The sequence below is a fragment of the Euprymna scolopes genome, chromosome 5, assembly GCF_053919585.1.
Source record: "Euprymna scolopes isolate OS-2025 chromosome 5, ASM5391958v1, whole genome shotgun sequence".
NCBI lineage: Eukaryota > Metazoa > Mollusca > Cephalopoda > Sepiida > Sepiolidae > Euprymna > Euprymna scolopes.
This window is the reverse complement of record NC_136486.1, coordinates 112790086-112817143: the sequence shown is the minus strand read 5'-3', so window position 1 is coordinate 112817143 and position 27058 is coordinate 112790086. Positions and strand designations below refer to the sequence as shown.

The following is a 27058-nucleotide window of genomic DNA, read 5'->3' as shown; positions in this document are numbered from 1 at the left end:
ACTTTATATGATAAATAAACGTATTTCACACAGCACAGTAAAATTAAAAAAAAACATGTAAGTTGTTTCAATAACAAATGGATGAAATAGAACTGAACTATCTAATCTAGATACGGCCAAAACTAAAGGAGAAAGTAATTTTGATGAAGTCTCTCTTTAAAAATCTACAAAAAAACAAGTAATTATCCTATCAATACAAAATTTTAACCAATTATTAAGTGAAGAATGAACTTTATAACCGTGCTAGAAAACTTCTAACACCCGAAAGTATCCTGTACCTCTATAAGGCCACTATTCGCCCATGTATGGAGTATTGCTGTCATATTTGGGCCGGTGCATCGGCTACTAGTCTCTCGCTCCTTGACAGGGTTCAAAAGAGAGTCGCAAATCTGATAGGCCCTAAACTGACATCAAAACTTCAGCCTCTGTCCCATCGTCGAAACGTTGCATCCCTCTGCCTGTTCTACAAGTATTATAATGGTGAATGCTCTGAAGAACTGCAAGCACTTGTGCCCCCACGACGTGAACACCCTCGACAGACCCGACAAGCTGCAAAATCCCACCCCCACACTGTAGAGATCCCTAGATGTAAAAGATCTTTCTACTCCAGTAGTTTCTTCCCCAGAACTGGTAGACTTTGGAATTCCATTCCAGGTCACTGCTTCCCCAACTGTACTGACATGCATAAGTTCAAGTGCAACGTGAACCAACATCTCGCTGCCCTAATCCCTACATAGTACCCCAGTAGATGTTTCCTCTGATAGTAGCCCCCTACATTAAAGTGGCAATGTGCCTTGTTTGGGGTGAAAATGTAATAAAAAAAAATAAAAAAAAAAGTACCCAAACCAAAAAATATCATACAGATCCAATAAACTACCGACGCATTGCCCTCACTAGCTGTCTATGCAAGACATTTGAAAGAATGGTTGATGAAGGATTAACTTGGTTCTTAGAAAACAAAAACCTGATTCCAGAACATCAGTCAGGTTTTAGGAAAAGAAGCCCCATCGACCACTTAATAAACACCTAATAGCAATTTTTTTTATCTCAAAAAAGCATATGAGACTACTTGGAAATACAGCATCAAAAGAGACTTACACGACCTAGGACTTAAAGGTAGAATGCCAGCATTTATTAGCAACTTTTTAAGTGATAGACTCTTTCAAGTACAGATGGACAACATACTTTCAGTCCAAAAAGACTAAGAAATAAGTCTCCCCCAAGGAAGCACTCTATCCGTTTTTAATATAAAAATAAATAATATCATGAAAAAGATAGACCTAGGAATCAACTACATTTTATACATCGACAAGCTGCTCATATACTATCGATCAAAATATATACCAACAGCCGAACACAAACTCCAACTCTGCCAAAATAAGATAAGTAAATGGGCCATAAAATGGATTCAAATTTTCAGAAGAGAAAACAAAATGCATACATTTCTGTAAACTATGAAAGTTCCATCACAACCCCACCTTGAAACTGGACAATAACAATATCCCAGTCATTGACCAACACAAATAATTGGGCATCATATCTGAGACGAAATTGGCATTCATACCACACATAAAATACATAAAATCAAAATGTCACAAGACCATGCAATTAAAGTGTTAGTACACACTGATGGGGTGCTGATAAAAATACATTATTTAAACTGCATCAATTTTTAATTAGAACCAAACTTGACTATGGATGTTACATATATGGAGCAGCCAGAAAATCATATGTGAAGGAATTGGATATTATACACCACCAATGGTTTGAGATTGGCTTTGGGAGCCTTCAGAACCTCTCTAGTGGAGAGCTTGTATATGGAGACTAACGAACCACCACTGACCCTAAGAAAATAATAACTAGCTCTACAATATTACTTAAATCTCGTATCATGTCTATCAAACCCTGCATATCAATGTGTTTTCCATCCACAATATATACACCTTTTCAACAAAAAAAATCTTATCAAACCCTACAGCCTCCGTATAAAGAACTTCCTCACAGAAACCGAAATAGACACAACAAAAATACATGAATCTCTCAACTCAGAAACTCCACCTTGGATGGTTGAACAATCAGCTATAATATTAAAATTGAGTAAATATTCTAAAACAAAAACTCATCCCTCAACCTTCCATGGAGAACTGCTTAATATCTAAAATAGATATAAAGAATACTCATAAATCTATACAGATGGATCAAAGGATGGAGACAGGGTAGGATGCACAGCTAGCCATAAAAAAAAAAAATTAAGACAATGACTCCCGGATGGGGTTTCTGTATTTAGTGCAGAGGTGTCTGCTATTGATTTGGCGCTAGATATAATAAATGATAACCATAAAAAATATCTTATAGATTCTCAATCGATACTCATACCACTGAAAGAAAATGATAAATCCCCTTATTACAAATCTCCTAAATAATGTAAACACCATAACAGTGAATAAATACATAATCTTCTGTTGGATTTCAAGCCACGTCGACATCCACATGAACAGAAAAGTGGATAAAAGTAGCAAAAGAGTCACTTCAACAAAACCATACAATGGGAAAAATCCCTTATACAGACTTAAAACCCCCAATATATATATATATATATAAAAAGAAAATGGCAACAACATTCAAACTCATGCACAGAGAATAAACTATTCAAAGTAACACCAAAACTCCAAACTAAAGATACAAGAAAAGAAGAGAAGAGGTAATAATGACTAGACTACAAATAGGTCACACTCATGTCATTCACTCACATCTACTAAAAGGAGAAGAGGTGTCGATTTGCATAATGTCAGGAGCCCTACGCAGTACATCATACTTTGACGGGCTGTGTGGACTTCAAACAGGCTCGAATGAAGCATTACCAGGAGAATAGTCTAAAGGAGATATTTAACAAAATCAACCCAGAAAAAATTATTGAATTCCTGAAAGAGATTAAAATATACAACAAAATATAACAAAAGATTCCACACGAAAGACCAAAAACAACTAACCAACATCTAGCACATTATAATTAATGTTTTGGCATTAAATGACACCAAAATGGTTGATATGCCGTAAAATAAAACAAACTTCCTTATGACATCACTTCCCTTTTCTTCTATGTTCACTTCCGTTCCCACAAATTATACTTTTTTAGAAATCCTTGTCTTTTGAACTCTCTGTACCCGCGTATCATCTGCTAATTTATACTAGTTAACTCACCCACCTGAATATTATACACACATGTGGCACAATGAGTAATGATGTTAAATTGATTAAAGGAAATGCTTAGTCTTGGCTCATGAAAATATCACCAAACATTGTATCCAAATCAATTAAAGGTTACACTTAGGTCAGTCAGTCAGTCATTCATTCAAAAGCCTCGGTCCTGTTTTTTAATAACTCTAAGAGAATTACAGAATGCATACAGGTAAAAGGGAGTGACCTGCTGAGTTTGATGTTGGCAGCTTCTCTGATGATAGCTTCCTATAAAAAGGCTTTTAAAGGTTAAACACTGACTGAAGAAGTGTTTCTTTGATTGACAGTTTCTCTCTGCATAAAGGTTCAGTTTGCAGCTGATAATCAGCTACAATGGACTGATTTAGTTTTGTGACTGTGTAAACTAAAAATACTGCAAGCATAATATCACAGCATTTGGCTGATAAAATGATTTAATAGTGATGGTCGATATAATAAGAATGAATGTCCACTTTACCATCAGCCATTTTCTTTAAGCTCACACCCATCTCCTTTATTATTAACTAGCATGGATACCCAGCATTGTCTGGGTCAACATGAAGGTCAGTTTGGACACACCTGTTATACTAAGGATATTGAGTAGTTTTTCATTATTATAGTCAACTCCATCGTTACTCCCCACAACAATTTCAAAAATAAAAAATACTTAAAAATGGATAAAAACATGAAAATGTAATCCCTCCCCCCCCCAAAAAAAAAGTATGTGACAACCTCTCCACCAGATATTTCGGCAGAAGGGATACGAATAGAAGTTATTCTTTGGATATTGAAATAAATCAAAACTTTTTCTTTCAATCAAAATAGCGGAGAGTGCGTGTGCGGTCATAAAAGAAAAAAAAATGAGCCGTGGTGTCTGGCTCAAACATGAAAGAGGGAAAGAAGGCAAAATTTACGGCCGAACGTGTTTGCCCACATGGCCACGAGTGCTTATGACGTCATGACATTGCAAAATAAGCTTTTTAAACATAGTTTTAGTTTGATACGTGTGTGTGACTTGCAAAAAAAGTCACAGGAAAAAGTACTCCCCTTCCAAAAAATGGTCCAGTTGACTGCCACAGAGCGAATCTATTTTTCTAATTTTTACATCCGAGGCATTGCCCTTTCAGATGGTACCAGTTTCAACCCAGTCCCATGCAGATAACAAAAGTTTTTAGCAGACATACAAACACACACATGCACACAAGTCCCCTTTATATAATAGACTAACAGGAGTTCCTGGCATTGCCTGGGTGTGGAGTGGTTTTATAGAAATGGTATTGAGCAACGGAGAAAAAAAAAAATAACCAACCCCCTAAAAAAAATGAAAATAGCAGCGAATACCCATGCAAGTGCAAAAAAAAAACCCCCGTAGTAGACAGGCAGGCAGGCAGGCAGGCTCGAACCTGTAACATGAAGGAGGAAAAGGTGAAATAAAAGCCAACCGTTTAACCTGCACTGTTGTTTCACAAAGCATTTCCTTTTGGTCTGTCACGCTTAGTTTTAAATAAGATTTTCATTGCTAAGCATGTAAATTTAATGGATGCATTTTAAAAAAAAATTTCTTTTTTTTTCTAATTAAAAAAAAATGTCTGGCTTCATTTTGCGAAATCGCGAAATAATTTATCTTTCCATGAGTTAAAAAGTTAATTCAGCTTCAAACTTTCATAAATATTTGAGATTTTTCCATTTTTTTAATGAATCACTTCCTAATGCTCTCCGGGGTCCTTTTACGCCGTGTGTGTGGCATTCATAGTATCATAATAGTAGCCCCTTACATCGAGAGTTGTCTCCCTCTACAGCTGGAGTATGTTGCATAGCAGTTCTGTCAGAAGTACCATGTTGTAACAGTGTCATTGGATGTGACAGTGATGAGGATGGCAGTGGTGGTAGTGGTGGTGATGCTGATGATGATGGAAAGAAAGAGCATTGTTAAGAAAAGGTTGTTATGATATCAATTTAATACACGCACCCACTTATTTGTGGATATTGATAAAGAAGAAATCTTTTTTCTGTCATGATAATTTCTGTTGACAAAAACGGTTATTAAAAAAGAACACTAACTGAAAATGAGACATTCCAATATAAAGGTATCTCAAAAGAATGTCAGACATCAGTGATTTGACAGGTCCATCTGAATAGGCCTCCCCTGTGAAGAAAAGCAGTTAACCAAATTCTGGGTTGTCAAAAATTATTATTAGACCACCTGAAATATAGGTTGGATGGTATGAGTTTCTTTGGATAAAGAAAAACAAGATAGTGGAAACAAAGTCAAGTGTCTATTAATTATTGTCCAGGGAATTTGATCACCCCAAAAAAATAACCAAATTATTTATTTTTTTTTACTCGTATGAAATTGCACTAGGAAAAACACCCTTGGTTATGCAAATGAAGGATGGACCCTCTCATGTGAGTGATGGAGGGTGAAGGCAATGAATCCTCCTGTTGGGAGTGGTAGATTTAGGAAAAAGACAAGGAAGTTTTTTTAGAACTTGATAATTTCAACAACTGCTTGTGGTAAATTTTCTGAGAATTGTGAAATGGAATTCTGGAAATCAGAGGCGGGGTTAAGCTCACCTGATTTTCAATATAGTGAAAGGCAAAAATACCGTCGAAGACACTGCCAACGGCCTGTGGTTTTCACACCAGTCAGAGAGAAACCTCTGACTTAAGTTTCTCTCTATTCTATGGCACTGAATCTAGATTGTAAAGAGACAAGCCTGACTTTACTATTGGAAACCACCAGTGCCAGAGAATTTGTATTTAGAGTCACAACTTATGAACGATCAGAGTTTTGTAACTTTCAGTGAATAATTATTTTTTTGTTAAGAAAAATAACCACTGGTTTTTCTTTTATTTGTTGATTACCTGTCGAATTGAAGGTGCAGTTGATTTCAGATCTACCCTGGCGCTACACAGTGAAGACACAGACCAAGCTATTGTGAGAAGAGAACTCGGCACGAAGTTAAAGCGATGTACAACCGGCTGAAGTGTTGCCACATAGATTTAGGGTTGGGCACATTTTGTGTGTTCCGAGCATCCAAGCAGTATTTTCCAGTGACCAGTGAGATTCTGGTCACCCTTGAAAGGTCCACCACTAGATAATTAAGTGTAGCCACTGGGACTTCAGTTAATGCACATTTTCTTGCTTGTGTGTACAATGAGGTCCCGCCCAGGGTGGTGTTACAACATGACACCCCTCTCCTGCCTGACTACAGTGTGATGACAAATTCACAGTTATATGAATCTGCAATTTGAAATCTGACAAAACACAGCTTATTAAGCTGATGGATTTGCTGAAAGCACTACATTTGCCAAGCATGGAGGTTATCCTAAAGATAGATCGGTAATACTGGTATGGTCACGTGGAGCATTCATCCTCCTAGGTAAACCACTGTGGATGCATGGATGTCTTGAATAGCAGGAAGGTTCTTCAGCCAAGGAAAACTTGGAAGCAAATAATTGGATGGGATCGTACAGAGTAGAATTTGAACCATGAGCACTGGAGTGTGAGCTTTTGAAATATCAAAAACCATCTGACTACCCCACCACCTTGGACAAAATATAACTGATGTTAAATAAGTAGGAGAGGGGTGTGCAGGCCTGCTTATTACCAATGTGAACTCTGAATGTTGTAACCATGTTTGCATCCAGTTAAATCTAGTAAATTCACTTATTGTACTAATATCATTTGAAAAGGTATGAACCCCTTAATTCCATCCAAGTACGAGTAAAATAGCAGTTTGATATGCCATGAATCCTGTTGTATTTCAGCATTAAAGATTTGTTGATCTGTATATTTATAAAGTTCAGCCATTTATCATAGCCTGATCTGGTAGCACAAGTTATGTGCAGATACCAGCTTCCTGATCAAACATTGATGTCATTGTGTCTTTTCCTGTTGCAAAACTCAATCATATTCTGGAAAGTCCAAAACAAAGCAACAATTTTCTTCTACAAAACAACCAAACCAAACACCATGAATAAATATTTGAAGATATAAAGAAATTGAAACGTAAAGTTTTACTAAAATGACTGGATTTGGCATTAAATAACTTGAAAAGGGTTGATATGCTATAAAACAAAATGACTAAACCAAATCATTGAGATTAAAATGCAAATTCATATTCATAATAGAAGAATAGCTTTCTAATATAATAATCATGTGTATGTGATCGACGTGTTTAGATTAATTAATTTACATATTGCTTTGCAAAAGGACATCTCATTAATTCACTATTAGTTTTTATTGTTTTCTAATTCAATGTCTTGTTTTTAAATTTTCTATTTACAGATATTTTTCATGTTGTGCATGAAAACTTAGTAATTTTGATAAAGAAAAGTGTGTTTTTTTCCAGTCAATTTATTTCTGGGGTTTGCGATTCTTGAATTTCTAAAGTTTCCCAGGCATTGCCGGGACACAGGTTCTGATAGTCGGCTATAAAAAAAAAATTAGACAAAACGAACAATTAGTTTTACATTGGGGTGATATAATGTTAGGCTTAGTTTGCACACAAAACCTATTTTAAATAGTTCATTGTATATGAATAATTAAGCACAAGTTGCTATTTTTCTTTTCTAATGGTATTAGTGCATAGGACAACACTGGGTTTGTTTGATAAGATTTGAACTTGACATAGTTAATTTCATAGTCAATGGTGATATCCATTGCACCAATCACACACACACACACACACCAATATCTATTACTAATGGATATTTCCTATCTGTTTTTCTTAAGCTGAAACTATACTATTACAATCTTTTAATGATCAATTCAGTTTACTATAGCATCTCAGATAAGTGTACTATCTTTCAATGCTCAATTAAGGAGGAGAGTAGTGTAGTATATGTTCTGTTCTTATGATACTATCCTCCTAGACATTAGCTCCTCCATCAATCATGTTCTGCAATGTCAAAAACGGAAACAACAATTTTCTTCTACAAAACAGTCAAACAAACACCATAAATAAATATTTGAAGATTTTTAAAAATATGGAGCATAAAAAAACGTTTTCCCAAAATTAATGGCATTTGGCATTAAACAACCCCAAAATGGTTGATATGCCATAAAACAAAACAACTAAACTAAACCAAACAAGAAAATAGCAATCATTCACTTTTATTAATTAGGTTTACGCAACTTGTGTGGTTGAATGCAAGACCGTCTTGAGTGTTGCCAAACGGCAAATACAGGAACAAGGTTTCATGAGAAAGTCTTGGTATAAATCTATCGGTACAAAACAGTTGGACAATATTGATTTGCCATTTACTTCAAGTGGATATTTCCATCTCGAAACTCGAGTGGTAATTTCCAGTCTGACATGTTCCTATTCCTGGAACGGACAACACATAATCTGCTTTCGTTCTCGGCCAAACCTGAACAAATATGGACATTCAAGAAAGTTATTTAGTCTTCACGTTCATGTTTTAGCTTTTGCATTCCCCGGTAAATCTTGTATCATTAGTTGCTGGAACGAAATTTAAAAAAGAAAAAAATGACTAGTTGTTCGGATTGAGGACGCAGACATGATTAAACAAAACTAAAATGAGTGTTTGTAGCCTGGTAGACCAAATGAAAAATTTAGGGATATTCGGGTTTGTTTTCAATGATTATCACATTTAAAATTGTCACTGGTAAGTAGTTCTCGTGATACCTACATTTTTCAATATATTCCTTATAAATTCAATGGTCGCCATTTTGCATATTGTTGTTTACAAGTCAATTCTCGTTTTTAAAAATCGGTTTCATTAATTTTTGGGGGTGGGGGGATTCCGAGCTCTCTTTTTTTTTTTTTTTTTTTTTTTTTTTTGCCCTAATTTATAATTTTATTGTGTGTGTGTGTGTGTGTGTGGGGGGCCGAGTGCCCCTCCTCCATTAAATTATAAATGAGCTCAAAAAACAGATTTGAATCCCTATCCTCTAAAAAAGCGAAAAATAAAAATGATCTACAACCCCCCCCCCCCCCCCCCCCCATGTAAAAAAAATTTAAAAAAAAATTTTTTTTTTATTTCCTTGTACGGACAGGACTCTTTAATGGCAAATCTCCTCTAATTAAAAAAGATTTTTTATATTAATGATACCATGTTGACTTTTTTTTTTTTTTTTTTGAAAATAAGGCCAGATTGATTTATAAACAACAATGTTCAAAATGGCAACCAGTGAATTTATAAGGAATACATCAGAAAATGTAGGTATTAATGTCATAAGGACTACTTGCCGGCAATAATTTTAGATGTAATATTCGTTCGAAACAGACCCAAATACACCTAAATATTAACTTTTTAATGGTAAGGCTACATTTAGTTTACGAGGCTACATATACCCTGAAATGTATCCTAATCATGTTCGATTTAGCATTGGTTTATTTAACCGTATGATTTGGCATAATGGTAAGAGTGTTCGCTAATGGACCGAGAGATCAGGGTTCAGTCCTCAGTCAAGTCATACCAAAAACTTTAAAATTATTACTTGATGCCCTCCTCGCTAAATACTCAGAATTACAAGAGGCAAGTGGAGTAATTCTGGGAATGGAATGATGCCCTCCCCTACATCTCGGTGTAGCAGTTAATAAAAAAGAAACCTTCAGGCTGCCCTCAACTATAGTCAATCACTTAGCATTTTTTTTTTTTTTTTTTTTTTTTTACATGCTGACATATGTTGGACAGCTTTATAGAAATTGACTTCCAAAGTAACCTTTGTCCAGATCTTTATTTATCCTTTCTTTTCCTTTAAAATCTGTTATCACTTCCTGTAAAGAATGTACTATTGGTTTTATAAAATTATCTGCAAATAATGGGTTCACTTAAAGTTTAAAATGCAAAAGTCAAGTACCAAGATTCAATTGTGCTCTGAACAGAAACATTCGGATAGGTTCATAAGAGTAGTGGTTGATGGGCAGAAATCAAAAGCTCTCCGTATTAATGCTGGAGTTTCTCAGGAGTCCATCCTGAGCTCAACTCTTTTCCTGATCTACATTAATGATCTTCCAAATAACATCCTAAGATCATTCGTTGACATTTATGCTGACGATACTACCATCTGTGGCAACACATCACAGGCTGTAAATGACAAAGTTCTCTCTGATTCTCTCTCGTCTGATCTTGAGCATGTGGTACAATGGGGAAAGAGGTGACTGGTTACGTTTAATGCATCTAAAACCAAGCTTCTATCTTTACATCATCAACGCTCTGATCCCCATATGGCATCAATTGAAATGAATGGCTCTCGTTTTGGAGAGGCTTCATGTTTTGTCAAACTTCTGGGCTTGACCGTTACTTCTGATCTGAAATGGAACACCTACATCAAATCCGTTGCCAAGGTTGCTGTAAAAATAGTGGGATCCTTCTCCACACCAGTAGATATCTCACTCCTGCTGCAATTCTCTATCTATATAAAAGCCAGGTACGGCCAATGATAGAGTACTGTTGCCACATCTGGGTAGGAGCTGCTGGAAGCATTTTATCCTGCTTTGACAGAGTTCAAAATAGACTTTGTAGCCTAGTGGGGGATGCCCTTTTCTCTTCCCTGCAACCTCTTTCCCACAGAAGAGACGTCGCGCGCATGTCTCTGCTTTATCATTATTTTCATGGCAAGTGTTCGTCTGAGCTCCAATCTATGGTCCCCCTTGCCAAACTTTCACGAAAAATACTCGTCTAGCCAAAACCACTATCAATAATTTCCCACACTCTTTATCTGTGCCTAAATCAAACATATTTTCCATGAACAAAGCTTCTTTCTTAGAACTGCATGTCCGTGGAACTCTCTTCTGTTTGTCTACTTTCCAGCTGACCACAATTTGATTGCCTTCAAGTCCAACATAAACAAGTTCTTGATGAACCATTCCCCTAAGTAATTCAATTTACAAAGTTTCCACTACTTTAGATTACTATGCTATAATCCCATTGACTACTGTACACCCATTAACTCTTATCCTCGAGTGGCCTTTGGGCCTTGATAAGTGGCGACTCCTATGTAAAAAAAAAAAATTCATTTTGAACATGCTCTGTTTTATCAAAGAATGAACTGTTGATTTTATGTAATTATTTTTACAAAATCACTTGGATTAAAGTTAAACGTACAACAGTCAAGTATGATGGTTCAATTGTGCTTTAAAAGGAAACATTCATTTTGATGCGCCCTTATCTTATAAAAGAATCTACAATTGATTTTTTAGGTTTGGCCTATCTGCTTGTGCGGTGATAAAACTTTTCAAATGCACTTGTGATATTAGGTTGTAAAAAGTTAACTTTGATCACAATCAAATTTCCTTCTTTAATCGGAATTTTTCGATTATCAATACTTATCGAATGCATTTCGATACAAAACCTATGTAAGAACACCCCCCAGACACGTCAAGTACCTTTTGTGTGAAATTTAAAAAAATCATTGTAGCCTATATTGCACTGTAGATTCTCTACACTGCAATGTAGACTACAATGCATTGTGGCCTGTCACTGCGAGAAGGCATGTGAGGCCTTTTCCTGGTACACTGTTGGATGGGGGTCCCTAACTAAAATAGGCAATATATTGATTTGTTTGAAAAATGGGCAATGTAGCTGATTTTGATGATAAAAATATGGGAGGGTGGAATATTTGTTGATCTTCATTCAATTCCAGACAATGTCGGGTTTCCCTGTTAGTTTTCAAAAGAGCAGGTAGTTGCTGTAGTAAATCTAAAGTGTGACAGTTCAGTGCAAAACAGCATACATAAGGGTAAAAAGAAAAAATCCAACACAGATTTAGTCCAATCTCCGAATTTATTTTGATTCAGAGCACGGGCCTCCTCAGACAAAATGAACTATTCAGGTCTATAGCGACCTAGATAAATTATGAGATTGAACTAAGTTTGTTGGATTTTTTTCTTTATGTCCCTATACATATATATTCTAAGGTTATTGTTTTCCAGAGTTTAAGTAACTAGTAAAGTTTAATGAGGTTAATACAAGAATGCTCAATACCAAAGTAGAACAGGGTATACTCTTTATTTGTTTTTACATAAGCAGCAATATGTTGCTACACAGTCATGAGCATGTTTCGGTCAGCTAGTTACTAGTAACTAGAGACCTCTTCAAGCAATACAGCTTATACAAAAGCAAAGTTCAAAAATACAATAAAATACTAGAAAAATAAAAGAAAACACAGACTCTGACATTTTCTGTAAATATTCGTTTCACTATGGGTGTGTGTGACGCCATCAACCCCCTAAATGTTAAAGTCCACATCTATATCTACTGTCGAGTCTGCGTTTGTTAGTCAGTTGATCAATTCATTTCACCATCTGCCTCGAGCCATGAGCTGTCTTCGTCAGAGTTCAAACTCTGTTGTTAAGTGTCCAACTTAGAACTATGTCATCCACAAACCATTCCCACTGTTAACAACTTCAGCCACTTTCCAAAGTGCCTGCAAACCAAATCTAAATATATCTACATCCATTATTCCGTCGTTCTGTTACTGACATTGCTACCTTTTGACCAACAATCCTGTGACAACAGTCATGGAAATAAGCAACCAAGGGTGGCGTGTGCAACACTCAAACTCGAAACCTGATTGATAGGAAACAAAGTTATGCATGTACTCTTCCTATGGTAGAATGCGTGACTATAGTTTCTAGAATGAATACAAAGTGCACGCCTGTGGAACTCTGTTCCGTTTGCCTGTTTCCCACCTGACTACAACCTGGATGTCTTCCAACATAAACAAATTCCTGATGAACCGCCACCTTAAGTAAGACACTTTATCAAATCTCCAGTACTCACGATTACTACAATACTATCCCATTGATTGCTATACACGCAATAATCCTTAACCCCGAGTGGCTTCCGGGCCTTGATAAGTGGTGACTGCCTTGTAAAAACAAAAATGTACTTTATAAAGTGTCAGGGAGTATCAATGGCACGGATGTGTCCAACTCTTGACTCAACAGATTTCTAAGATTTTTTGCTCGCTCGGAGTCATTTTGTACATCCGGTTAATTTGCATGTATGTGGGGAAAAAAGAACAACAGATTTTTGTTTTTTGTGCATGAAACAGTATTCGGCAGTGTAAAACTTTAATTTTAACACTTCAAATCCCACGTCAACATTGTTTTGCCTACCCTAACAACTTTCTATATATTGTCTTGTCACCAACCCTATTTCCTATTTCTTATGTTGCTTGATAAATCTACTTCTTTTCTTTTATTATATTTCCATTTCCTCTCATACTGCTAACACTGGGGGTGGGGGGGCATCGATAGTATCACTATATACATCTGTTCTATAAGCATTTGTGAGTAGCAACCTATCGGTCTTCTGGAATTTCTTGCTGCATCGAAGAAGGGCCTCAATGCTATGATGCTACATTTTCACAGCATCTTGACAATTTTTACATCCTTCATTTAAAGCTTTGAATCGTAACAAAATCGATGGCTTACGAGGACATACTTGACATTTTTTTTTTTTATAAAAGAAGATTCCCTGGTACATACAGAAGCATACACATCTACCCAAACAGAAATGCATGCACATGTCCTGGTTTAAAAAAAAAAAAATTAAATTAAAAAAGAAAAAAAGGTCAATTTGCGCTGCTTGTTCAACCATAGGCCTACCTTTTTAGAATGTTGACTTTTAAGGATATATAGTGGTAATCCAGCTCGCTATGAACGAATATTGCCTTTAAATTTATTGTCGACAAGTAGTTTGTTTTTTGTTTTTTTTAGTATTAATGCATTCAGTGTGCAATATTTTCTAGTATTTTGAATTGTCTGCCATGTTAATTAATGAAAGGAAGTTGCTCATGGAGCATGTGCAAACGCTGTCTGAGTTTTGCAGCAGACGAGAAGTGCACTATTTTTACTGAATACCTGTAATTGTCTCCTTTAAAGACTTCAACCAGCTTGCTCTTAATTTTTTTTAATTTTTCTTGAAGAAACATTTTTTCATTCATTAAAGAAGGAAATATTTTTTATTATTGAAGAAGGAAGTATTGACTCTGATTTTTTTTTTTTTTTTTTTTTGTGTATTGAAGAAGAAAAAAGTTTTATTTTTTATGAAAGTTTCCTTGCTCTTAATTATTTGGGTTTTTTTTTTTTTTTTTTTTTTTTAAGAAACATTTTTTAATTCGTTGAAGAAGGAAATATTTTTTTATTGGAGAAGGAAGTATTGCTCTGAATTCTTTTCGTATTCAGAAAGTTTTTTTATTTTATTTTATTTTTCTTTGTTTGCACATGCGCACAACATGCAGTTTCTCTTAGCTGCTAAAGCAAGAACAAAAATGGCTGCCAGGCAAAACTACAACATAAAGGAAAATATGGGATAATGAATTTTGTTGTATCTTTCAAACTAGTTGTCAGTGATAAATTTAAAGTCGATATTTGTTTGTAGCAATCTGAATTACCCCTGTATATCCTGAAAAGTCAAAATTCTAAGGTCTTCGGTTAGACAAGCAGCGCAAATTGACAAAAAAAAACTTCACAACTGCCCACAAAGAACCCTTTCAAGAACTTCTAAAGACATTTTAAGTGAAAAAATCGAACAAAAACATTTTGTCAACATGGCGTGATTCTAATTAAATGTTTTTGTTTTTTTTTAAGTTTGCTCATTCTCTTATTCAGAACTACTGTATATTTATTTATTTATTTTCTACCACTGGTAAACAAGCCATTTGTTTCTATATATTTCTTTTTGTAATTTTATACATTCACATGTTATTCTCCTCTTTTCCTTCATTTTGCTTGTCATAATACTCATGATTTGTTTTAGGTTTGCTAACCCTTTTAAAGTGTGGATGATGACATGCCAGAGTTATTGTTCTTGAATGTATATGTATTCATTACACAAGAAAGCATTTAGGCCATCCTTAATTGTAATCTTGTTTTATCTCTGTAGCAAATTCAAAACAAAATTCTTTCTGACGCGATTTTCAATATGCAATAAAATTCTGTTTTAAAATTGGAAAAAATGGCACGGAAATGTATGGAATGCTTCAGGCTACTTTTGGACCATCTTGTATGAATCGAGCATCAGTTTTTAAGTGGCATAAGAGATTGAAGGAAGGCAGGGAGTCTGTGAGGGATAATGAGAGGTGTGGAGGAGTAAGGAAGTCAGAACATCAGAGTTGATTGGCCAAATCAAGAATTTCATGGATAAGGACTGACGTGTATCTATAGACAATAAGTGCACAGTTTTATGTCGGTGTAGGAACTGTACACACAATATTCGTGAGGAACTGAAGATGCAGAAGATTTGCGCAAAGTTTGTCCCAAGGGTACTTGGAGAAGATCAGAAAGAAAGACGTCATGACAGCAGGGAGATGGTTGAGCTGATCAATTTAAATCCCGCAGTTCTTGATGTTCTGGTGACTTGCAATGAAAGCTGGATCTACTGCTATGACCAAGAGACAGAGTTCCCAGTAGAAGCATGCTGGCTCTCTCAGACCCCAGAAGACAGAGCAAATCCACCCAGAAACTTGATCATCTCTTTTGACAGCACAGGCATGATCTACATACACTAGGTTCCCACTGGACAGACAGTTAACAAGGAATACTATGTTGAGGTTTTAAGGGAGTTCAGGAAGAGATTCATTTGGAAGAGGCCAACATTCTTCAAATCGGGTCAGTGGCATTTCCACCATGACAATGCACCCGTCCACAACTTCATTCTTGTCACAGACTATGTGACCAAGATGGGCATCAAGATATTTCCTCACCCTCCATAGAGTCAAGACATAGCTTCCTGTGACTTTTGTTTATTCCCTAAGCTTAAGGCTGTCATGAGACAATTGAGATGAAAAAGGCTGTGACTAGTCATTGACATGCTCACACAAGAAGACTTTCATAGAAGTTGTTGGAACAGTACAACAAGTGCATTGCAACCGGAGGAGATTACTTTGAAAGAGGAGTAGAGTTTTATGTGTGTATTAATAAAAGTGCCCATATAAAAAAAAAAAAACAAGTCTAGAAACTTATTGAAGGCACATCATAGTTTTTCTGCTGTTTTTGCCCCCCCCCACCTCTTCATAAAAAAAAGCATGCCAAAATAAGAACGGGTTAAAGAATTAGAATAGAATGAAGATTCAAGCTTTTATTCTTTATGAAATCTTTTATGATCACTGTTTTAAGGAATTGAGTATTGAAAATTAAATAAATTATCTTCTAAGAAGGTTGTGTTTCAATTCTTTAAAATAAGCGAATAATGGATTCTTAAATTGGACAGCTGAAATAATGACATCATTCAACAAGCTGTGGAATAATAACTAGCCATCACACGAGTAAGAAAATAAGCTATAATATAAATCTCACCTGTCTGTTTAAATGTATGTATGTATGTATGTCTGCTTAAAACTTTTGACAGAGGCGACAGATTTTCACGAGATCAGTATCGTTTTTCAGCTCGACCCTTCGGGAGGGATCTCATTTTTCGCTGATATTTTTGAAAGTCATCTCCTTTTTTCGATTGAATAGCCACCGCAACACCAAATACGTCACTTTTTTTTTTTTTTTTTTTTTGTCACGTTTTCCTCCTTTGCGGTACAAGTTTGAGCCTGCCTTTTTTTTTTTTTCTCAACACACACCTTCAAAGACCAGGGCAACGCCAGGTACCTAGGCTAGTATTAAATAAATAAAAAAAAAAAAAAAATGAAACTGACGTGTATGAAAGGGGATCGTGTGACAAAGTGGATATTAAAAATTCTCATACTGTGTGACTTTACTCATTATCATGATGATGATGACAAAATTTTTTTTTCTTTTTGCAGACTGTCATACTCTTCAGTTAAAGGAAAACCTTCTTTTTGAGAAAGTGAATAAAATTAAAGAAAAGGTATGTTGTATTAAAACCTTACTATTTAAAGACAATTATTTGAGAGACGATATTTTAATTCATTGTATTTCAGCTTTTTCTGTCTTTCAACACGATAAGAAACATTCATCATCAGTAGAAGACGTGTGATGATGTATGGAAGTGAAACGTGGCCAGTGAGGGTTGAGGACTGTTGTTGTTTAGATCTCATGACTCAGAAGATTGAACCGTATAGAGAAATGTGTGCAGAAGAGGAGACTTTGATGGTTTGGTCACATTGAAGAATGGATGAGAGTTCTTGAATTAGTAGATGTAGAACAGTTGAGGTAGCAGGTTCATTTCACAAGAAAGGTCAAGGAAAATATGAGAGAAAGTGATAAGGATGGATTTGAAAAAGAGAGATACATAAAGACCTAGTCAGAAATAAGTTTGGAAGTTAATTTATTAAAGCAGTCTAATGCATGCTAGCATGTAAAATGGACATAAAACCGAACATGATGAGAATAAACATGTATTTATCAATATCGAAATAGTTACGGATCACCCAAATAAAACTAGTATTTTTTTAAATTTTTTTTTTTCTTCTGTTTTCAAAGTTGATCCCTTTGAGCAATCACCTTCAAATCCAATTCATATTTTTGAATCAACATTAAAATGTGCGCTTTACATATTTGATTGGACTATATGCATGTTTTTTGATTCCTTCAGAAGTTGGTTAAAATTTGTCGAAAGGTTAAGAAATACAAGAAGGAAATATACGGAAAGCTTATGGCAGTATTGCTTATTTATTTTACTATCAAATTTGTGTACTTTGTTAGAACTTTGGAGATGAATCTTTTTCCTTTGTGTGTCTTTGAAGTGTGTAGTTATATGAGAGTTTGTCACTTTCTTACACAATCCTTTGCATTTTTTGTCATACTCTGCAAGATAGTTTTGACAAGCTTCTGGGCCTGACCTTTACTCCTGATCTTAAATCGAACACATACATCAAATCTGTTGCCAAGACCGCTGGAAAAATGGTGGGATCCTTCTATCGATCCAGTAGATATCTCACTGCTGATGCAATTCTCTATCTATATAAGAGCCAGGTACGTCCAAGGATGGAGTACTGTTGCCACATCTGGGTAGGAGCTGCTAGAAAGGACTTGTCCTGCCTTGATAGAGTTCAAAATAGACTTTGTAGCCTCGTAGGAGATGTCCTTTTCACTTCGCTGCAACCTCTATCTCGCAGAAGAGATGTTGCGAGTTTGTCTCTGCTTTATCATTATTTTCATGGAAAGCGTTCGACTGAGCTTCAATCTATGGTCCCCCCCCCTCGCCAAACTTTCACAAGAAACACTCGTCTAGCTGAAAACACTAACAATAATTCCCTCCACTCTTCATCTGTGCCTAAACCTAAATGTAGATTCCACGAACAAAGCTTCTTTCTTAGAACTGCACGCCTGTGGAATTGTCTTCCGTTTTCCTGCTTTCCAGCTGACTACAATATTGTTGTCTTCAAGTCCAATGTAAACAAGTTCTTGATGAGCCGTTCCACTTAAATTAACAAATTTACCGAATTTCCATTACTAACGATTACTATATTGTCCAATTGACTACTGAACACTCTTAACCCTTATCCTCGAGTGGCCTCTTGGCCTTGATAAGTGGTTATGCCTATGTTAAAAAAAAAAAAAAAAAGGCTACACGGGTTGAGTAGTAGATGACAAGACAATCTTCTCTACATTCGCAGATAGTTTAGTTTTGTAGTAACTTTTGATTGCTTTATTGCTGTTCTTAAGCAGTTGAGTGTTTTCCACTGGTGGGTGGTTCTGAGTCAGGAAGGAGGACCTCAAAAGGAGAAGTTCCCATATCAGTAGTGGGGAGAGGAGGGCATTGTCTTATCGTCTGGTGCACAGATGTAATCTGGTCTCTTCGTGAGGTACGAGATGAATAGTTGCCAGCCAAGTAGAGATCACAAAAGCTACAAAGTTTCACTCTAATCCAGTTGTTGGGCCATTGGTTCACCTCCATGAAGGAGATGGTGTTCATCACTAGTAGTCTGTGTGATCTTGACTTGGCTTGCAACTTCACGTCTCACATTCACAGGAGCAATACCAGTGAGAAGATGTAGTTTGTTCAGATTGGTAGGCTACATGCATTCAGTAATCAAGCAACAAGTGTTCTTCAATGCTGAATGTAGTTTTTTTTGCATATAATTCAATCAAATATGTTAAGTCCACATTTTAATGGTGAATCAAAAATACAAATTGGATTTGAAAGGAGATGCTCGGCATCATCCATTTTGAAAACAAAAAAAATTCTAGTTTATTTAGGTGATCTGTAAATTATTTTGATATCAATAAATACATGCTCATCATTGTCAACGATTATTCATATTGATCTAATTTGGGCCTACAGTCTCATCAATGTCTATTTACAATTTTTTTTATTCATTCCTACATCAGAAAAAGGTCTGCACAGGCGTTCCCAGAATCTGTTTAACTGCTGATTTTGATTGAACCAGAAGAGCGATGCTTTCTCAATGAGGATCTCTTGACCTCAGAAGAAACTTCCATGAGATGTAACATATGGTGTCAAAGATGCAGCAATTGAAGGCGAAATTCGGTACCAGGTGTTTTGTGTAAATTTCTACCTATTCCCTATGTGACAGCTGAAATAGACTTGGTTTATTTTTTGATAAATTTATTGAATTGAATTGAAAAAGAAAATTTCCTCTTTTTTTTTTTTTTCTGTATATGGGAGTCATCACTTATCAAGGCCCGGAGGCCACTCAAGGATAAGGGTTATTGCGTGTACAGTAATCAATGGGATAATATCTTAGTAATCGTTCGTAATGGAGATTTGATAAATTGGATTACTTGAGGGGGCGGTTTATCAGGAATTTGTTTATGTTAGACTCCTACAAAATAATAAATAAACCACCACAACTAACGACAATGAATGACTGGCTCAGTGGTTAACAGCACAGATTGAAAACTTGGGTGTGCAAAGTTCGAATCCAGTTTGTTCCACAGAAACACTTTCACTTAGAGATGTTGGCAACCTTCATGTGATCCCTCTTGTAAGTGCCTAATATCCTTTTAGAAAGAATTCTTAATGGAAAGATATCGAGGAAATGAATGCCAACAAAACCATGAATGATGCTCAACAACAAAAACAACAGCGACCATTATTCTAGACATGTTATTGGAATTTCAGGTTCCAGTTTAGCTTGTTCAAACATTAAGCAGAAACAAATAAAAAAAAAAATAAAAAAATGTATTTTACATTTCCTAGTTGTACAGTGTTTTTGGTTTTGTTACCCCCTCTCCTATTGTTAGTTTTATTCTTTTTTTTTTTTTTCATCTTTGTACTATTAATAAACCAGGTGTGCACAGCTAAGGAGTTATCTCCCTTTCTTCATCTTCCCTTGCCACCGCTGCTGAAGCTGTTTATCTTATCTCGTTTCTCTTTTTGCCTGCTAGAACTACTTGTCAGATTAGTTTTGTAAATTATCAATCATATTTCGTTTTTTTTTTTTTTTCCTTTTCTTTTGTTATTCATTTCTTTGTTTTTCTGTCTGTCACTCTTTGTTGCTTCTGTTAAATATGATGGTTTTATTTTCCGCAGTTGCACTGTTTCTGCATGATTAGGCACACTTTCATCAGCTTTTAAGTAGGAAATATACACAGATAAATGCCATTCAAAGCCTATAATTATCATTCTGAGCAGTAAGAGGCAAACAGAATGGGGAGAGGAGGTATTTACCCCCCTCCCCCAAGCAAAGCTGTCAGTTGGGAGGAGGAGATTGCTGATGATGTTTTCAGAGTATAGATAAGAAACTTTATATTCATATTGGCTAATACTGGTAATAACAATAATCGCACATGCATACACACACATGTGGTAGCATTAGACTCGGCTGATACCACACGGGGTGATTGTGAGAGGATGAAAAGATTGAGGAGAAAGAGTACCAACCAGACCTCCACTAAAAAGGTGCAAAGACTTACATGAACTCTACAAAGATTTATTTCCATTGAAATTTCAGAGAAGGCCAATAGTTGTTGTCAGCTAGAATTCAATGGTAAACGGCTCTTTTGGTAGCACAAAATGATTTGTAATGGTTAGAAAAAGATGGAGAATGCTGGAAATCTGGGAAGACTCAGACTCCAAGGAACACCGCTTGATCTAGACAATGAGCAGTCATTGATAATGATCTGTATGAGAATTAATGAATAAAACAAAAAAAAATGATAACAGCAGTAAGAAATCAGTGGTAAACGGCTGTTGTGATAACACATTTGCAAAGGTTATCGAAAAGGTGAAAAGTACTAGAAATTTGGAGAAACTTGTCGCCCAGATTCTAAGTAACACCACCGGTTTTGGCCTGCGTGAGAACTCTTATTAAATAACAATAATAATAATAATGAGGAGGAGGAAGTAATTTTTTTTTTAACATCTATTTTATATGCTGGCAATATATTGAGCACCTTTTAGAAATTAAATTCCAAACCAAACTATTTTTTGTCCTTCTTTCTCTCAGATTTATTATCATTTCCTCCCATATTTTCCTAGGCCTTCCCGTATGAATTGAACCTGTTGCCTTAACTGTTTAACATCTACTAATCCAAGTGCTGTCATATATTTTTTTTATGTGGTCATACCATCAGAGTCTCCTGTTCTGCGCATATCTGCCTATACTATTCAAATTTAATCTTCCTCTGAGGTTATTAGAACTAAACTTCATCATATATCATTTTCATATCATTTCTCGCCATTCCCAAAATGACTTGGATACAAACAGGATTATATAATTTATAACCAATGAGACTCTTCAATTTAATAGAAATCTGATTTTTGAGCCTATAATTCCTTATTAATAGGAAATGATGTTAGATTAAGGAGTTTCCCAAAATCTTTCAGGGTGTATAACAAATAACTGGATTCTCTCTTTTCACATCTTTTTAGTGTTATGTTTCTTAATTTTTTAGACAAAGATCGATAATTTGTATTATTTCAATTATTCGGACTACTGTTCTCATCTTGAGTGTTACTCGTACAACATTTTGGTTGATTTAACCTTATTGTATCTTATTGAACTCGGGGAATCTTTCTGTTCTCAAGTCTCATGTCAAATAATCTTTGAGCCATCCTCTTAATTAAATTCTGCTCATCTCCCCCATCGTTTCCAATCCTCTCATAGTATTGTTCATTATCCAAATGATGATCTCATCAACCCTTATCCTTGAGTGGTTTTTGGCCTTGGTTAGTGGTTATCCAATAGTATTAAAGAAAGACATCTTTTTTTATTGCATCAGCATAATTACATAAGAAGTTATACAGATATACATCATAAATATATTCTCAGGCTACTATCACTTAGCTCTACTCATCTATTGAGCACTGTCGAATGTAGACTTTTCGTTAGGTAATGCGTAGAGATTACTTGTTACAGTTGTAAAAAAAAAAAAAAACTTAAAACTTTTTTGTATTATTTACATTATTTGAACTAATGTTCTTAAGTTGAGTGTTGTTTTCAAAATGTTTTTTTTGGTGTAACCTCTGACTTTTTTCAGGTGAATCTTGTTGAACTTAAGAATCTTTTTGTCAAACTCAGGAATCTGCACGTCATTTCGAACAGAACCCTTTACTTAGTCCACAGGAGTAGCATGCTCTCGTTCCGTCAACCATTACTGAGAAGAAGTCTTAAGTAATTCACAGTTCTATTTTTCGTTTCACTCGCACTGAGGATTGAACCTTCAACCTTTAGAAAAGTATCGCTGAATTTTACTTTGTACTTTGTCCATTATGCTACGAGTCCTTGCTCAAGAACCTGTGGCATAACGTATAAAGTATTTAGTAAATTCACAAGTCTAAGATTCCCCGAGTTCAACAAGATACATCTTAAGGTCAGAAGTTAAATTGTCTGAAATGCTGTGAAAATGGCACTACAAATGAGAACAGTAGTGCAAGGAATCTAAATAAGACAAATTATCAATCCTCATCTAAAAAAAAAAAAATCAGAAACTCCAACTTGTCTTCTCAACTATAAAAGAAATCTATATAACGATGAAGATGTTATCCTGTTTGCTTATCTCGTGTGCACTTCGTCTGCCGATAAATGTTCAGATATTGAGCAAAAGGGTTAATTTAAATAAAGGGAGAATAGTGAGAGAAATGGAATGATGTAAGTAATGGAGAGAGGGTCTATGATAACATTACAACAGAGTTTCATAAGATTTTTTTAATAGAGAAAATTGAGAAGGGGAGGCTGTGAGAGATGCGGATGGGGCGGTTGGGTGTGGATGGGGTTATGTCACAAGAGTTTCATAAATATTTGGAAATTTAAAAAACATTTTCATAATTATTTCATGTTATAGGTGACAAATATTGAACCAATTGAACATTTGAGCATGTTTTTGTATTTTATTAAAAGTTTTTTTTTTTTTTGCTCATATTCACCAAAAATAAGACCCATTGCCACTGAGATGTAAGGGACTGCTGTGAGTAAGGGACGATGTCTATAGGGGCACTCTAGGTGGGGAGTTGAGCAGCAACATGTCTGTTCACATTATGTTTAAACTTCTGTATGTTAGTACAGGCATGGAAGCAGGAAATAGGGAGAGTTCAAGAGAAGACACTATTAGAGTAGAAGAGTCTCCAGCATCGGGGGATCTCTACATTGCCTTGAAAAACTGTAACAAGTATTATACTTTTGTCATGACTAATTAAAAATGAACTTAAACCTAATATTTTTCTCAAAAGTGCCTAATACAATCTGGAATTTTCAAGTTTGGCTCTTTTTGGTGTATTGTTGTTTTCATCACCATCTTTTGGCTCTGCAGTTTCATGACAGCTCCTGCACTGTCTGCAAACTCCAGCCCTAACACCTCATTACAATGTTGCAACTCTGTGCTTGCTTTTACAAGTACTTTTTTTTTTTTTTTTTTTTTTTTCAGAGCACCCATTTATACCAAATATTTTATCTTTAATATTCGATATTATTTTTTTAATTTGTATTTGCACATTGTAAACAGGGTCTTTTTATTCCACAATAAATTGTTTTCAAACTTTTATGGTCTTTTAACCTAATCGTAGCCATAACATAATCCTAACTGGCAGACTTAGGATCAGTAGTAAAACTGTAACTGCACTAAAACGCTAAAGTGGCTTGGTTAAGGTAAATCTATATGCAAAACTGATCCCCAAGTCTAAATTCTAAAATATTGTTTATCTTCTTTCTTCAACGTTTTTTTATTTTTATTTTTTTTAATGTTCGCATGTGAGCGGCTAAAAAAGTAGAATCTTTCTCTCTTTTTAACAGAAAGTGTTAATCTACAAATGTACAAAAAAAAAAAAAAAAAAAAAAAACTTTTTTTGTTGTTACTGTTTTGTTAAGTAACGAGATTAACATAACACCGGAGGAATAGACTACTAAAACCAAAATTCATAAAACGAACTTGCTGAAATCCAAAAAAAAGTAAAAAGTAGCCTTCTAGAACACTAGAAACCGCACATTTTGATCGTAGAAGATCGAGCAAATACTAAAATCAAGTTTAATTCTAACTTCGGTTTTAAAACGTAGCATTAAAGAAGTGGAAGTTGCTTTATCATAATTTAGATGAAGCCTATTTAAAAAAAATTTTTTTTTTTTTAATCGTTCTTCAAGGGAGATAATTGTGATTATATTTTAGTTGGTGTTATCTCCCTTGGAAACGTTTTTAATTTGGATTTAAAAGGATATCTATTCCATGATCATTTTGGTAAAACGTGTGGGGGGGGGAATAAAAATTAAATTAAAAAAATTATTTCATTATTTACTTTTATATTTATATTTATTTCTTTTAACACGATTGTTCCAAGCCTTCTTTGATACTTCTGCATTTACCAACCAGTGATTTCCATGACGTTGGTTCGGGCTTGCTCGGCAAATGATAGAAATAACCAGAAAAGATTGGCCAAGCGTTCGTCAATTTTTAACAAACGTGCTGTCTGTTTTTAGCTAATACGAATCTATGAAGGCTAGTTTTTTTATAAATTGGAAGAATTAAACATTAATTTTAATTGTACGGGTTAGGGTCCAGTGTTAGGGTTGGGTTAGATACATGTTTGTAATTTTATTTATTGTATTATGTTTTTCCTGTTTATCATTATAATTTTCTAATAGCAGTTTAACGTTTCATGATTGTCCACTTCTGGTTATTCCAATCAGCAGCCAAGCACACACAAAAAACTTTGGAAAACTGCGGGTCGGTAAATGCAGGAGTACCCTTTTTTAATATTCAATTTCCTAAAAAAGTTTTCTATATTCTCACATCCCTTGATAAAAGTAGCCATGTTTAAAGTCAAAGAAAGTGAATATATACTTAGTTTAAGCAAAATAGTTCTATGAATACATAGCAATTATGCTACACAGAGGCTTTCACATGAAACACAAAACCCTCTTTATAGCTTAATTGCCATCTGATGAACTGTAAACAGCGAAACAACACTGCCTGTGGATGAGTTTTACTCCCTTTATGGTAGAGTTCACGTAAGGAAATTGCCAGCAGGATCACTACGTGAAAGGCGTTGCTTATTAGGTAAAATCTGATTCAAGCTCTCGGACTCGCTGGAAAGATGTTTGCATTTGTTGACATCTAGATTTTGTTTACATTGGTAAATGCTGAATGATAGTGCGAGGGTGGAGGAGGAGACTGTTAGCTTGACAGTTGAGTTTCAATTTCAGCTTGAAGCACTTGCTTGTCTAACTGCACTGATAGAGTTGTAAACAGCAAAACATACTGTCTGCAGATGACTATATATATATATATATATATATATGTATATAGTCAGTCATCCACATACAGTACTATTTCATTGTATCACAACTCATCAGTGCAGCTAGACTAGCACCTTTCCTTAGCCATGGATTGAACCTACAACCATGATAGTCGGCAGTTCTAACCATTGGACTATGGATAGGTGTTCATAAACTTCTCATCAAATGTCTATTAAATAAATATTCGCACATCGCTTTCACAGAACTCGAGCTGCTAGTTTAGACTGGATATAAATAAAAGATAAAATATAATTGAATATATATATTTTCACACACACACACATAATAAAGTTGATTTTTATGTCTCGCTCTGACATTGGTATTAAAAGCCTACTTTTTCGATCATAAATTTATAAAAACAAACTTAATATGTAAATTAATACTAATTTGCATATTCCTTTGAAAAACGTATGTTCATTAATTACTCAGTTTTTATAGTTTCTTATTAGATGCTTGACTTCATTTAACTATTACGCTTAATTCTATTTATGCATACAAACATATTGGCAAGTTAAAATGCAAAATGTTAATTTCGACTTTTAGGCATATTTTTACTTCTTTCTGCGCATGCCCGAATTTAATTAATTTCTTTGAGTCAAAATCTGTCTTACCTATCTCTCTATAGCTTCATCAGTAGAAGATGCATCTGCAATGCTAAATGTTTTGGTTTAATTCTAGTTGATTACACTCAAGTCATTTTTTTTTTTTAACTTATGAAAGCAGCACTATATATGTTAGGTGAAATATAATATTCACTAGAGAATTGGCTCTGTAATAATAAATACGAAATCTATGTGAATTAAAATATATTAAAGCTTATCTTATGATCGGACCAGTCGATTATATAAAAGGACGTTGTCTGCGTGTGTAAGTATGCCTGGTTAAAAATCAAAAACCACAAAACTATATATTAGGTAAATTATAATATTCAATAGAGAATTGGCTCTGTAATAATAAATATAACATCTGCATGAATTAAAACATATTTAAGCATATTTTACAACTTGGCAAGTATATATCTATTTACTATAATAGTTATTAAATACCTACAGATACTAGTGTTTCATCCTTCTGGGAATCATCAGTGTAGGGTGTCACAATTAATGCCGGTTGATAGATAGATTCAAACCCAGCAACAAAACTATCTCTGACTTCATTAGCAAGGACCAAATCCATTCAGCCACCGTTAACCGCGAGAAATATCGTTGAAATTTAAACATTTATTTTTAAATGTTTTTAACGTCTGTCAGAGTGATCTAA

General features: G+C 35.0%; 1 protein-coding gene across 2 annotated transcripts in view; it reads left to right on the top strand.

Moving 5' to 3' along the window:
• The window catches only part of LOC145276955 (uncharacterized), a 285323-nt gene that overhangs the window by 230450 nt on the left and 27815 nt on the right, over positions 1 to 27058 (top strand). For both annotated transcript variants that reach the window (XM_080128475.1, XM_080128476.1), the window contains one exon: positions 16949 to 17013. In XM_080128475.1, coding sequence (XP_079984601.1) covers positions 16949 to 17013 — 65 coding nt within the window. The remainder of the gene's footprint in view (positions 1 to 16948; positions 17014 to 27058) is intronic.